This window comes from Antechinus flavipes, chromosome 1 (genome assembly GCF_016432865.1).
Source record: "Antechinus flavipes isolate AdamAnt ecotype Samford, QLD, Australia chromosome 1, AdamAnt_v2, whole genome shotgun sequence".
NCBI classification, from domain to species: Eukaryota; Metazoa; Chordata; class Mammalia; order Dasyuromorphia; family Dasyuridae; genus Antechinus; species Antechinus flavipes.
Genome location: NC_067398.1, coordinates 678,062,354 through 678,076,427, shown reverse-complemented (window position 1 = coordinate 678,076,427; position 14,074 = coordinate 678,062,354). Strand labels below are relative to the sequence as shown.

General features: G+C 41.4%; 1 protein-coding gene across 1 annotated transcript in view; it reads right to left on the bottom strand.

Moving 5' to 3' along the window:
* LOC127548419 (mucin-17-like) overlaps window positions 1–5,521 on the bottom strand; it is a 79,506-nt gene extending 73,985 nt beyond the window's left edge. Inside the window, exon 1 of the mRNA XM_051975833.1 lies at window positions 4,880–5,521. Coding sequence (XP_051831793.1) covers window positions 4,880–4,949 — 70 coding nt within the window. The 5' untranslated portion in view covers window positions 4,950–5,521. The remainder of the gene's footprint in view (window positions 1–4,879) is intronic.
* Between the last annotated feature and the right edge of the window lie 8,553 nt (window positions 5,522–14,074).

The following is a 14,074-nucleotide window of genomic DNA, read 5'->3' as shown; positions in this document are numbered from 1 at the left end:
ATATCACCTATCTTCCTAGGGTGGTTCTAAGGACCAAATGAGACAATATTTGTAAAGCATTCCAAAAACATTAAAGTTCTATATAAATGCCAGTGATCATGATGATCATGATGACGATGATGATGATGATGATGCAGGATAAGTCTCCCTCTTCCCTTCACCTCTTACAATCCTTTATTTCCTCCAAAACTCAATTAGATTTACCTTCTATATGAGCCACTCTTGGTTCACCCATTCCCCAACTGCCTCCCCGTCAAAGAAAAAAATATCTCATGTTAATAAGAATGTTCATCAGAAAATATTTTTGCAGTTCCTAAAACATAGAAGATATACTGTCTCATCTGATACAATTAAAATGCTTTAAGACCAGCTAGTAAATGTCTGAGACCATATTTGAACTCAGAGAGGAGTCTTTCAGACTTCAGGCCAGGAACTCCAATGCACTATGGTACCCCTGGCTTGTCACTCACTAGTTGTACATTGTGTTTGTGTCACCAGTGGTTGGCATATAATAAGAAGGTATTTTTCAAACACTTACTAATTGATTTATCAATTGATTGAAAGGATGATAGATTTTTAGTGGAAAGGGACCTTAGAGATCAACTAATTTGATCTTTTAATTTTATGTATGGGGAAACTGAGGGCTAGAAAAGTTAAATAATTTTCGATGAGGGCAGAGAATATAGGGAAGGGATGAGAAAGGAGCAAGTGAACAGAAACCTCCCCATTCCCTTTCCCCAAATGGAAATTATGTCTCCATTTCCTCTGTGTTTCATTTCCCTGGAACCCAATAATTCACTAGGGAAACTAGTGGGGGGAAACTAGGGGGGAAGCCACTAGGACATGGAAGGTTTGGTGGGAAATAACTATGGCAGGGACCCTGGAAGGAGGAATGATTGGGATTGATTCTCTCTGGCCTCTCCCTCTCAAATAAAATGTGGCAAGGATAGTCAGTGGTCAGGGAGGAGTCTTTTCCCTATCCAGGTGTGATTTTGTGACCAGGGTGACAGATGAGGAGTGAAAGGACAACATAGCTCTTTCACCCATCACCTAGCGTCTTTTCAATTAAGGTGACAATTTCCTGATCAGAAGACTATTGAAAGCATAAAACAGCAAAGCCTTGTTTACAAAGGATCAAGAAGCCCTAAGCAAATAATTTTTTGCTTCCTGGAACTATAATGAGTAAAAAGAAAAATAAACTGAAACTCTTCTCCCTACCTGAGGGCTAAGTTAAAACCTATCCCAGAGTGATGGCTCTCTTCCCTTGCCTCTCTGTGGCCCGCCATCATTCCTTTGATGGCCCCTCCATAGGACTCCTCTGGTGTTCCCAGACACCCCCAAATACATTGAATACTTCCTTAAATGTTCTTCCCAAACATTGAGTGCCCCAACAGGACAGTACTTGGGACTCTGATTCTACTTGTAAAGGCGGGAAGTCAAAAGAGAGGGGAAACTAAAGAGAAGAAACTAAAGAGGACCCCAGGAATGCTTCCACAGATCAGAGGTGCCTCCTAGAAATAATCTCACTCAGGGGAGGGAAACCAAGCTGAGCATCAAGAATCAGGGATTCTGATTATTTATTTCAAAGCACTTTCAGAAACCCAGATAGACAGGGCAATGCAAACAGTCCTAGAAGCTAAAGTCCAATGTGACTACCCCAAAGGGGTCCTGCCTGTGCCCCAGTGTGAATGTTCCTAGGAGTATGGGTCCAAGACTCAAAATGAATATTCCTTATTAGTATCTGCCTATTGGCCAGTGTGAACAACTGAAGAGTCTGCCCCAGAAATACTTGCCTCCTGTCCAGTGTGAATAGCAAAAGGGAGTGTAGATAACTCAAGGGTCTATACAATGTGACTAGCTTCAAGAATGCCTTCCCATTGTCTCATGGGTGTAACTAGGAGAGAGGGAACTTCTAATTTTGAGCACAAATAAACCCAGTAGTGACTTGCCCAATGCCCAGAATGACTAGCCATCAAAGTCTTCTCAGTGTTCCAATGGGTGTCCTCGTTGGAGTCCACCCAACACAATGTGAATTGCTTAGGAATAGCTGCACAGTTCCCAAGTGAATAACCCTGTGACAATATACTATTGTCTAGTATAGATAGCCCCCAGACAATCTCCCTAATGTCCAAGGTGAGTAATACTGATGGTGATCTTTAGATGTATGGGGAGGGGAGGGAGGGAAGGGAGAGATTTTTAACCCAGTGCCCAATGTGAATAACTCTGGGATATCTGTCCAGTATCCAGAATGAACAGTTTTGGCAATATCTGCTCAATACCTACCGTCCATTGACCAATGTGAATGAGGTGGACTGCCCAATAGCCAGTGAAAAGTCAAGGTAGAGAGAAGTATGAATAAGCATAGAGTGACCTGCCCAGTATCCAGGATGAATAACCGTAGGTGTCCGTTACATGATCGAAGTGAGTAGATGTCCACCCGTTGTCCAGTTTGAGTGGAATGGGGGTGATCTACCAGTGGCCAATGGCAATAGTCTAGAGGGGGCTCTTCCCAGTGTTCTAGATGAATAGCCACAAATATTCTTGCCCAATGCCCAGTGTGATTCTAAATGAAATCTTTGGGTAAAGACTCCACCTGGAAATGGAGAAGCAAGCCTGTCTCTGTTGTGGCAACATTATTTGGGGACAGATCCCCTGATACTTCCCTGACACAAGTAATGTGAATAGTTTGTGCAAACCTGACTGCTATTCAGGGCATTGTGCTTCATGCACAATACTCTTTGACCACAAATCCTGTAACTATTTGCCTGGCCCTGCAAGCCATTCCTGTGTGACTCACAGTCTCTCCCCCCACCCCCAATTAGGCCTGTTCCTGGGAAGCAGGGGAGGATGAGAGTGCATAGACTTATTGAGGTTAAATGGGGAGCCCTTTCAGTCAGTCCCCTGCCTCACCAGTCAAGACTTAGAAGTTAAAGTCTTCTGCCCACATATTGCCATAGAAAATAAAAGCCCTAATACTGGAGTCAAGAACCTTGAGCTCTGGTTCTAATTATGACCAACTATGGTCCTATCAGGTTTATATAAAGGGTCTAGACCAGGGGTCCTCAAACTACGCCCGCGGGCCAGATGCGGCAGCTGAGGATGTTTATCCCCCTCACCCAGGGGTTTGAAGTTTCTTTATTTAAAGACCCACAAAACAAAGTTTTTGTTTTTACTATAGTCCGGCCCTCCAACAGTCTGAGGGACAGTGAACTGGAAACTTTTATTTAAAAAGTTTGAGGACCCCTGTAGCTAGATTCACTGAGCTCCATTTCAAAGGACTTAGGTCCTGATCTGCTTAGAACAAAGAAGCTAAGTCTCTTCTAAGAGTGGAAACGACTAAGCAAACAAAACAAAGAATGGGAGTCTCTGGTCCTGAAGACCACAGGATTAAATCTGGAAGGGACCTTAAACATCAGTCCCCTACACAGCCCTCCCTGATCTTTATAGACAAAAAATTGAGGTCCAATGAAAGGTCACTTGGATTTTTAGTATGAGAGCTTAGGTTTCAACCCAGGTTTTCCAACTTCAGATCTAATCAAGTGTCCCACAAGGGGAATTGCCCGATACTCCCTGAAGGCAGACCACACATGGTTTTACTTTCTTTGTCCATGAGAGTGAGATCACTGCTGGGATCCTCCACCCCAATTCCAATAGCAATTGGGCAAAATATCAGGGATGTATTCTCTAACTCAACCCAGACCCCAACTCATCCATTAGTGACACCTTTATCTATACACACACCCCCCACTTTTGTCCTCTCCCTCACCACTAGAGTCCCTCTAGCCTACCCAGAGACCCCAAATTAGAACATTACAACTCCTCCCTAAATACCATAGTTTAGGATTCTCCCCTCTCTCTTCTTACATGCTATGGGAGTATCACAAAACCAGAGAGAAAATGGAATGGAGAGTCTGTCCCCAGAGGCAGCCACTTGTCACCCCATCTTTGTCCCAACTTCCAGGTATGAACCTACATTCTGATTCTTAGATCCTTTACTACTTATATAGTCATTCCCTTCTCTTAGTCTCAGTTTCCTCATCTGTAAAATAGAGGTAGGTCCAATGACCTGCCTCAGAGGTCTGTAATGGGAACAGTGTTTTGGAAGCTCCAAAATGTCACAGTAATGGAATTTACTATCATGTCAATATTTGCTGAGTTAATTATTTGCTTTGGTCCAGACTTGGACCCATGAGCATTCCTTACAGCCTCATCTTTTCAAACCAGTTTCTATCTGTACAAGGAGAACAGAGGTGCTAAATGGGACAGAGTATCCCCAGGAAAAGCCAGTGTCTGCAGGGAGTGTTCAGGGATAGACATCGCCAGAAAAGAATCCCACATAAAGAATGGAACCCAACTTGAGTGGTAAACCTCCCATTAAAAGGGCCAACTCCCGGAAAGCTGCCACAGCACCTGCCTGGATGTACCTCCACATTCAAAATCTAACTAGGATTCTGCCTATCTCTATAAGAATCTCTGCTAAAGGTACCTTCAGCCAACCAGGAAAATATCTCCAACGGGAGCCCCTTGGGAGATCCTTAGCACGGATTCATTTCCTAAGAGAGGTCCCCATCAGCTGGCAGCTAGCTTACAGTAGGGGTCTGCTTTCCTCTCCACCCACCTACCTTTCAATATTCATCTTTCTTAAAGGAAAATTTTTCATCCCCCCCCACCCCTGCCTCTTATCATTCTGGTACAAGGAAGCACTCAAAATGACCTAGGGTCCTAGAATTTCCTAGAAAGGACCTCAAGAATCATGTGGTCCAACTTCCTAGTTTTTCAAACAAGGACCTAGAGGCCCAGAGAATTAAAAGAAATTGCCCCCGGTTACCCAAATAGTGCATCCTCCTTCCCTGGATCCCTATCCTGGAGATAAACTTACCTGCCCCAGAGGTAAATATGAAAAATACAGTCAGAACCAGCAAATGCTTCAGGAGGAAGTTCCATTCCATCCTAGATCCCGGGCCAGCCGAGCCCCCCACAGCAGCAGCAGTAGTAGCAGCCTGGTCCAGCCAGGCAGTGAGTGGCTCCCTGCTCCTCACACCCTAAGGGGGAAGCTGACAGTAAACCCTCCCAGCCCTGGGTTTGGTGAAGTGAAAGAGGGAGGTGACACACCTTTCTAGGTCTCACAAAGGGATAGGAGGGCCGGCCCTCTGAAGAAGAGGAAGGAGCTGGCAGTTGGCAAAGGTCACTCAGCATTATTCGGCACCTTGGGCGGTGGGGACAGGCCAGTGACTAATCTGAGGGCAGGACCACGAGGTATGTCCAGCCCCACCTGTTTCTGTGTAGATGGATGGCCAGTCACTCCTAGATGGAAGCTGATTGTTCAGAAACCACTCTTTTGTCTCCAGTCTCTTTCTGAGACTGGCTAATTAATCCATCTTGAGGGTCCCTAAGAAGTTTAAGCTTAGAAGAGCAAACGGGTTTCCAGTCCAAACTGGGAGATTTCCAGATCCACTCCCAAAAGTTGCTTTGGGAAAACACTAGAGGCAGCAGCATGTCTGTTATTGAGCTTGGTCCTGATCTTGAATAGGGGAGGTGAATCCCATCATCCCCCCTACTCACCCATTCTCCATTCTTACACATCTTTTCTGGGTTAGTTTGACTCAGCTTGGTGGTCCTATCCTGTCAGATTGGGGCTCAGGCTAGGCTGGGCCAATCCCTGGTCCTGGGTTTCCCCTTATTTCAGGGAGGGGCAGAAAGAGGAAGCAAGTACGTGAGGGGCTGAGACTGGCTCCGAGGGAGCTGAAGAATGTGAAGGAGTGGAATGGGAGGGGGCCTGCATTCCCCAGGAGGGGAACAACCCATCCAGGTCAGCAGGGTGGCTGGTGCTGAAGCATCCATCTGGGCCAGCTCCCAGGATGGAGGAGTAATCTGCTCCACCACACCCACCTGGAGGGCTAGGGAGAATATGATGGGAACCAATAACACCAGACCCTAGGACCTGGCCATGTCTAGGACTCGGCTTCCACTCTTCTACCTCCTCTCTTGCTGGGTAAGTTTAGCCAACTCCTTCTGCTTTGTAGTCTTGCCTTGTCAGATTGGTTCTGCACCAGGCTGGGCCAAGCCACGATGCAAGCAATTTAAGGCACTAAAAGGAAAGTCCCCTGAAGCCCCTGGCCCTTTGAGGAAGCTACATTTTGTTTCTTACAGCAGGTCACAGTCTACCTTACTCCTCATCCTGATTCAATCACAACTTGTATGACCTCAGACAAGCCTCTTAATCTCTTTAATTTGATCTGTAAAATGGGTGAGTAGCCTAGATAATCTAAGATTCTTTAAATCGCTGTTTAACCTCAAACTCTTATAGCCTAGTACCAAGCCAGTACACATACTCCTGAGAGTGTGGAGAACTTCCATTTTGGTGGTGAGAATAATGGAATCATTCCTTCTTGCCTATATTATTTCAGCAATCTCCTTGCCTGCCTCCCTATCTCCAATCCCTCCCATCTAGATGCCCATTTCCTCAAAGCTCAGTCATAGCTACATCCTCCCTTTCTTAATAAATTAATAAGTGATTATAACATTCCAGAATAGAATACTGAGCAGGGTCTTAGACATCACCTTCATTTTACGTGGATACTGAAGTCCAGAGAAAGGCAGGGGACATACCCACAAATCAAGTCTGAGTTCTGAAACCTGGTATCTCCTCATTTCCCATCTCATTATTTTGACCTCCCCAACTGTGTCTAGGCCAGTGGATCGATCCCTCCTGCTTCTGTGCCTGGAGCACTGGTAGGTCAGTGCTCCAACTTAGAAAGTTCTTCTCTCTTTTTGCTTCCATTTCACACCTTTTTTTTTTTTAACAAGTCACTGTCATTCTAATCAGTGATAATAAATATCCACTGGATATTAGTTCAATGCATTGAAAAAACATCCATTTCACAGTGTGGAATCCCAGACACACACACACACATCTTAGATAATTGTATAGGTGCCTTCTTCTTCTGAGCAACTAGTTTCTTTCCAGAGATCCTCCAAGGAGTTTGAACACATATTAATCATTGAAAGTTGAAGTCTAGGGGTAGCTAGATTGCACAGTGGATAGCACACCAGCCGTGAAGTCAGGAGGACCTGAGTTCAAATCTGGTCTCAGAAACTTAATATTTCCTGGGCTGTGTGACCCTGGGGCAAGTCACTTAACCCTAATTGCCTCAGAAAGAAAGAAAGAAAGAAAGAAAGAAAGAAAGAAAGAAAGAAAGAAAGAAAGAAAGAAAGAAAGAAAGAAAGAAAGAAAGAACCCACTGAAGTCCACATTCATGTGTAAATAATAATATACAAATGAGACTTAAAGCTCACCTCTTTCAAGCTCTCCTGGATCAGTTCCCAGGACCCCCCTCTCTCTCAGCCCCTGCTTGCACTGGTGGGTAGGCTGGACAGTTCTGCTCACAACCTGCACTAGATTGGTTCAGGCCATTTTAGGTGAGTATATAAATTCTGCTTCTTCATTACACTAACTGTCTAGAAAAGGTACTGTGTTTCCTACTAATCTCCAGTCCTCTCCAATATCTATGCTGAGTCCCAAGGGATAACCCACTACTGTTTGCTGAAATGGGGGTGGGGGAGAGCTGAACAAATTCAATGTTCTTGTTTTCAGCCCTTTTCCTCCTTGACTTAGCTTCTATCACTGTGACACACTCTCTCCTAACACTTCAAGATGACAATACAAGGAGATGGCATTAATGATTCCCTTCATCTTGAGGAGAGTACCTCAAGGATCTGTCATTGAACCTGTGCTACTGAATGACTTTATCAATGACAATGTTTATCAATGATTAACATATAGATACCACATTTACCAAATTTATAGATAATACAAAGCTGGAAGAGATATACTTTCTTTTTCCCCTGAGGCAATTAGGGTTAAGTGACTTGCCTAGAATCACTCAGCTAGGAAGCCTTAAGTGTCTGAGGTCATATTTGAACTCAGGTTCTCTTAACTTCAGGGCTGGTGCTCTACCCACTGTGCCACCTAGCTGCCCCTAAGAGATATACTTTCAATGAAAGAATCAGCATCCAAAAAGTTTTCAACAGGTCAGAATTTGGGGCCAAATCTGGTAATTTTTAAATAACCATTTATTAAACATCTATTATGCACCAAGCATTATTTTAAATGCTTTACAAATACTATCCCTCTTTTATCCTCACAATAGCTTTGGAAGGCAAATGGTATTATTAGCTCTACATTGCAGATAAGAAAACTGAGGCAGAAAGAGATTAATTGACTTGCCCAGGACCATGTCAGATTTGAACTCAGGTGTTCCTGACTCAACTATCCATTTGCTGAAGTTAGGAAGGGGACCCCAAAAGTTTGGGATCGCAGACTGGTGTTGCAAGGTGTCTCAAAAGAATTTGCAGGTTTGAACCCATTCCAAGTCAAGGGGCAAAGTTTATTGTAATTGTAACACCAATTGTAGTGGGCTAGACTCCAGAAGAGACTAGCAAAAAGCCAGGAGCAAAAGGATAAATTTATAGGAAAAGAGAGACCAGGATACTTATTTTCTAATTTTATGGCTCACAAGTTAAGTTTGAGGGGTGGTCTATTCCAGGCACTTGGTCCTTCCTGACCAACAGATCATATTTGCTAATTTTATGGCTTTTAGATAGGTTTGAGGACTGGTCTCAGGAATTTGGTTATCACTGACCAGAAGATCTAGGATTATCCTAAGGACGAAAGACTTTGAAATCATTGACAGACAGATTGTTCTTAGGTCAGAGGGCTTCAGGATCACTTGTATATCTTCCCTAAAATCTAAGGGAAGAAATAGTATTACATTCCTAAGCCAGAAGACTTTTACAATTATTGACAGACAGCTTGTCAGAACAATAGTACTCTTAGGTCAGATTGCATCACACTGAACCATTGGGCTGCCTCTAATATGAACTTTAAACTAAATTTGAGAAGAGAGGCATACCTCTGATATACAAAAATTTTCCTAAGACTGTAAGTTGTAAAACAGTTATAGATCTCCTTTAGCGAAGAGAATCTCCTCACTTTAAATTTCCTGCACAAAACCACAGTCTGAGTCAAATGTAAAGTGCTTCCCCTTGGATTCAAAACATCAATTTCACACGTATAAAATGGGAAAGACGTAGCTAGACTTCAGTCTAAAGTGATCAGGAGCTCAGAGTCACAGAATCTTTGGCTTGAAAAGAACCTCTGAGGTTATATAGTCCAACCTATGCCTGACCAAGAATTCACCAACAAGTTTATTATTAAGAATCTACTAAAAGTCAGGTATTCTGTTAAGATAATAATGATATAATGAATCAAATATCCCTTCCTACAAAGAGCTTGCATTCTAATTGGGTTACAACAAGAACAATCAGAGTATATATATATGATGAATAACTACAAATACAAAAATAAATACAAAGTAGTTAAATGTAACAATTTGAAAGAGTGAAAATACAGCAGTTGAGAGAATCAGACACAGTTTCACATGCAAGATAGTGCATGAATCTCAATTTGTGCATCTTAAAGGGAACGGATGTCTATATAAATGAAAGGAATACATCCCAGGTGAGAGGAGACAGCCAGTACAAAGAAATAGAGATAAAAGATGGGTTGTTATGTATAAGGAATAGAGTGGTCAGCTGAACCAACTGCAGTATGCTCAAAAGGGGACAATATGTAAAAAAGATTTGAAATAGAGACTATAATATGCTTTGAAAGTGAAACTGATGTAATTTGACCTATTGTTCTAATAAGCTGTCTTTCAATAATAGTAAAAGTCTTTTGGCCTAGGAATGTAATAATATTTCTTCCTTTAGATTTTAGGGAAAATATATTAGTGATCCTGAAGCCCCCTGACCTAAGAACAATCTGTCTGTCAAGGATTTCAAAGTCTTCTGGCCTTAGGATAGTCCTAGCTCTGCTGGTCAGTGATAACCAAATTCCTGAGACCACTCCTCAAACCTACCTAAAAGCCATAAAATTAGCAAATATGATCTGTTGGTCAGTAAGGACCAAGTGCCTGGAATACACCATCCCTCAAACTTACTTGTGAGCCATAAAGTTAGAAAATAAGTAACATGAAGCTCCTGGTCTCTCTTTTCCTATAAATTTATCCTCTTGCTCCTGGCTTTTTGCTAGTCTATTCAGGAATCTAGCACACTACAATTGGCGTTATAATTACAATAAGCTTTGCCCCTTGACAAGGAAATGGGTTCAAGCCTGTAAATTCTTTTGAGATACCTCGCAACATCAGTCTGTGATCCCAAACTTTTGGGGTTCCCTTCCCAACCTCAACAAAACCAAGGGATTCTTATTTGATTCTAGAGGCAAAAGAAAGCCCTTGGCATTTACTGAATCGGGAAATGACATGGTTAGTTCTGTGCTTAAGAAATAACTTTGGCAACAGTGTGGGGGAGAGACCGAAATGGAGAGAGATTTTAGGCAGCTATCCCAATTAGGAGGCTGTTGTAGTGATAGAGATGAAAGGTGATTAGGGAGTGAATGTAGGTGGTACTTGTGAGATTAGAAGGAGTTGAATGTGAAAAATGTCATGGAGGTAGAAACAACAATATCTGGCAACTGGTTGGATATGGAGGCAGAGAAATGTGAATTGAAGATAATACAAAGGTTATACAACTGGTGTTTTCGATAGAAAGAGGAAAATCTGAAAAGTGAATGGTGACTTTGGCCAGAAAGCTGAGTTGTTTTGAACATACTGAGTTTGAAAAATCTCTGGGTCATTTAGTTTGAAATGTCCAAAAGACAAACAGTGATGTGAGACTGAGACGGACCATTAAGTCATATACATAAAATGATCTTTAGAGCAGTGGAAGCTGATGAAGTCACTAAGAGAAAGAGCATATAGAAAAAAGAATAGAGAAGTCAGGAAAGAACCATGAGGAACACCTTGAGTTAGGGAAAGACTGCTGGGCCAATCACCAATCACTTATTCACTCCCAGCTTCAGTTCCAACATCTGTGTATTACAGATAAGAAAGTAACTGCACAGGGTGATTGTAAGGATCAAAACATTTTGTAAACCTTAAAGCTTCATAATTAATATTTAAATCCCCCTCCTGAAAGCTTCCTTTGGACAGCCAATCAACTTCTACCTCTAATATAGGTGGGCTCCACTATCTATGTGGCCTTAAGCTAATCATATCATCGCTGAATCTCATTTCCATCAGCTGTTACATGAGGTTGTTGTTCACCCTTTGTTCTCTAAGACGACCAGGACATCAGGTTGGGGATTGACATGCAAGTGAATTGGATTGAAGTGAGGGAGAGCTGTGCAAGGTCACCTGCCTCCCTTTCCCCTCCAGAGCCATCTGGTCCAGTGACCAGAAATATATCAGGATGACTGGAGATGGCCTTGGATGGAGACAAAAGTGGCTGGCAAAGGAACAAGATGATGATACTAATTACTGACATTTATGTATCACCTTATGTATGTATGTATTATGTATCTAAGCACTTTGCACCTGTTATCTCATTTGAGTCTCCCCACACCCCTATGAGGTAGGTTGCTTCTGGGGTCCCTTCAAATTCTATGTTCACCTTTGTAAACTTAAGACCCAATGTGGGGAGGAGTCAACCCATCTCCCCTTCCTCTGAAACAGATTGCCCACTTGCTTCAGAGAGGCCCAGAAGTCCCTCCTGGGCTGGCCCTGCCCAAGAGGCAAGTCTGGAGAGTGTTCTTTAAAACCCAACAAACATGAGAAGTATGTCCCTACAATTAGACCAGCAGGAGCTCAGGCATCTTGGAGGAAGGACTGTTTGTAAGGCTGGACAGAAAAAGAGAAATCATCCTTGCCTAAAGTACATTTTTTTTGAACTTTTCATGGGCACAGAGAGCAAATTTTATTTATCTCTGTACACACTATAGCAGACAATCAATGGTCACCCAAGAAGGAGCAGCATTGGAAGAGCTAGTTTGGTCTCCAAAAGACAACTGAGATGTGGTGACACAATGCCAAGGGCTCCTTTGGGGGTTTTCACATTTCTGAACCACCTCAAGGCAAACTCAGACAATCTCCACCAGTAAATTCCCCCACTGCCTCTCCTTAGCAGATACATTAATATACATGGTCCCCACAGCCAAGATACACAATCCAGTGTTAATGACCTTCTCAACTGGAAAGCGAAGCTACTCTTACATGTCTGGGAATTTTCCTGATCACATGATCTCCACCACCATCAGTTACTGTCCAAATCTCTGCCACTGGCACCAACTCCAATCATTAGCATTGTCTTTGCCTCCTCTCTCACCTCTCAGATCCAACTGTCGCTTTCTGCCTGTGTGACCTTGGACTGGATCCCAGTTTTCAATATCTTTAAAGTGAGGGGTTTGAATTAGAGGAGTGGTATCAAATTCCAATAAAAGCATACCTGCTCCACTAAACATAAGGATGCCTACCAGGTGCACATTGCTTTAAAAAGCCACAAATTAACATTATCTTTTTTTTGGATTTGCATCTATTTTGTTAAATATTTCTCTATTACATTTTAATATGGTTAAGAACCTTCTTAGGAGTATTGGACCAGTTTGCAGGTCATGTGTTTGACTCTCCGAACTAGATGATCCCTACATTATTTTCTGTATGTCAAGCTAAGATGATGAAAAAACCAACAGTTCCTGGATCTTGCTAATTTGGCCTCCAAAATCTTAGTACCAACTTTTGTTATCACCCATCTGAACTATAATAAAAATCTATAAACTAGAAATTATAAAATTGTTAACTTAAAATATTTTATTTCATTTTAAATTGTTTAAACTATTATTTTAACTTTTATTTATTAAATTTATTTTTAGTTTATTTAAATGATTTGATTTTATTAAATCAATTTAATTTAAATTTTTTAAATTACTCTTACTTATTTCTTTTTTGTTGAGGCAACTGAGGTTAAGTAATTTGCCCAGGGTCACACAGGTAGAAAGTGTTAAGTGTCTAAGATCAGATTTAAACTCAGGTCCTCCTGACTTTAGGGCTGGTGCTCTAGCCATTGTGCCATCTAGCTGCCTTTATTTACTCTTACTTATTAAAATTATTTTTATTTTATTTTAATTGTTAGGTTTTATTAAACTTAAATTTTATTATCATAAAATATTAAATTTAATATCAAATTATAACAATTCTAGATTATGGAAGTTATAAATTATTATAAAAACCTATTATTATAAACTATTTTAGCTATTATAAAAGGGTCTTTTCCCCTACAACTTCACACCCCCATCAAATCTATGTGAAATCTGAGGTCAACTGGTCCAAACAATATCTGAATGCCCCTGTAAACCAAACCTGACAATTGGTCATTCAACCTTTACTCAAAGCCCTTCAAAGAAGGAGAATCCACTACTTCCCAAGGCAGCTCATTCCAGTTTGAGACAACTTTAATTTTTAAAATTAAATAGTGATTTACACTATTTATTAGAGAAATGCACATTAAAACAACTCTGAGTTACTACTTCACATCTCTTAAATTAACTAAGATGACAGGAAAAGATAATGATAAATGTTGGAGGAGATGTGGGAAAATTGGGACACAATGCATTGTTGGTGGAGTTGTAAAATGATCCAATCAAACTGAAGAGCAATTTGGAACTATGCCCAAAGGGCTATAAAACTGTGTATACCCTTTCACCCAGCAGTGCCATTATTGGCACTATGTCCCAAGGAAATCATAAAAAACAGAAAAGGACCCACATGTACAAAAATGTTTGTAGAAACTCTTTTTGTGGTAGCAATGAATTGGACAATGAGTAAAATTCCCCATCAGCTGGGGAATGGCTAACCAAGTTATGATACATGAAAGTAATGAAATATTATTGTTCTACAAAAAATAATGAACAAGCTGATTTTAGAAAAGTCTGAAAAGATTTACACAAACTGATGTTGAGTGAAACAAGCAGAACCAGGAATACATTGTAGAAAGAATGTGAGATGATCAACTATAAAAGACTTGGTTCTTCTCAGTGGTTTAATGATCAGTGATTCAAGGCAATCCCAAGGTCATTAAGAGAGACATTGATAAACTAAAATGAACACAGAGAAGGACAGTCAGAATAGGGATAATATTCAAAATCATGTTATCTAAAATTCAACATAAAAAAGTAAAGCTT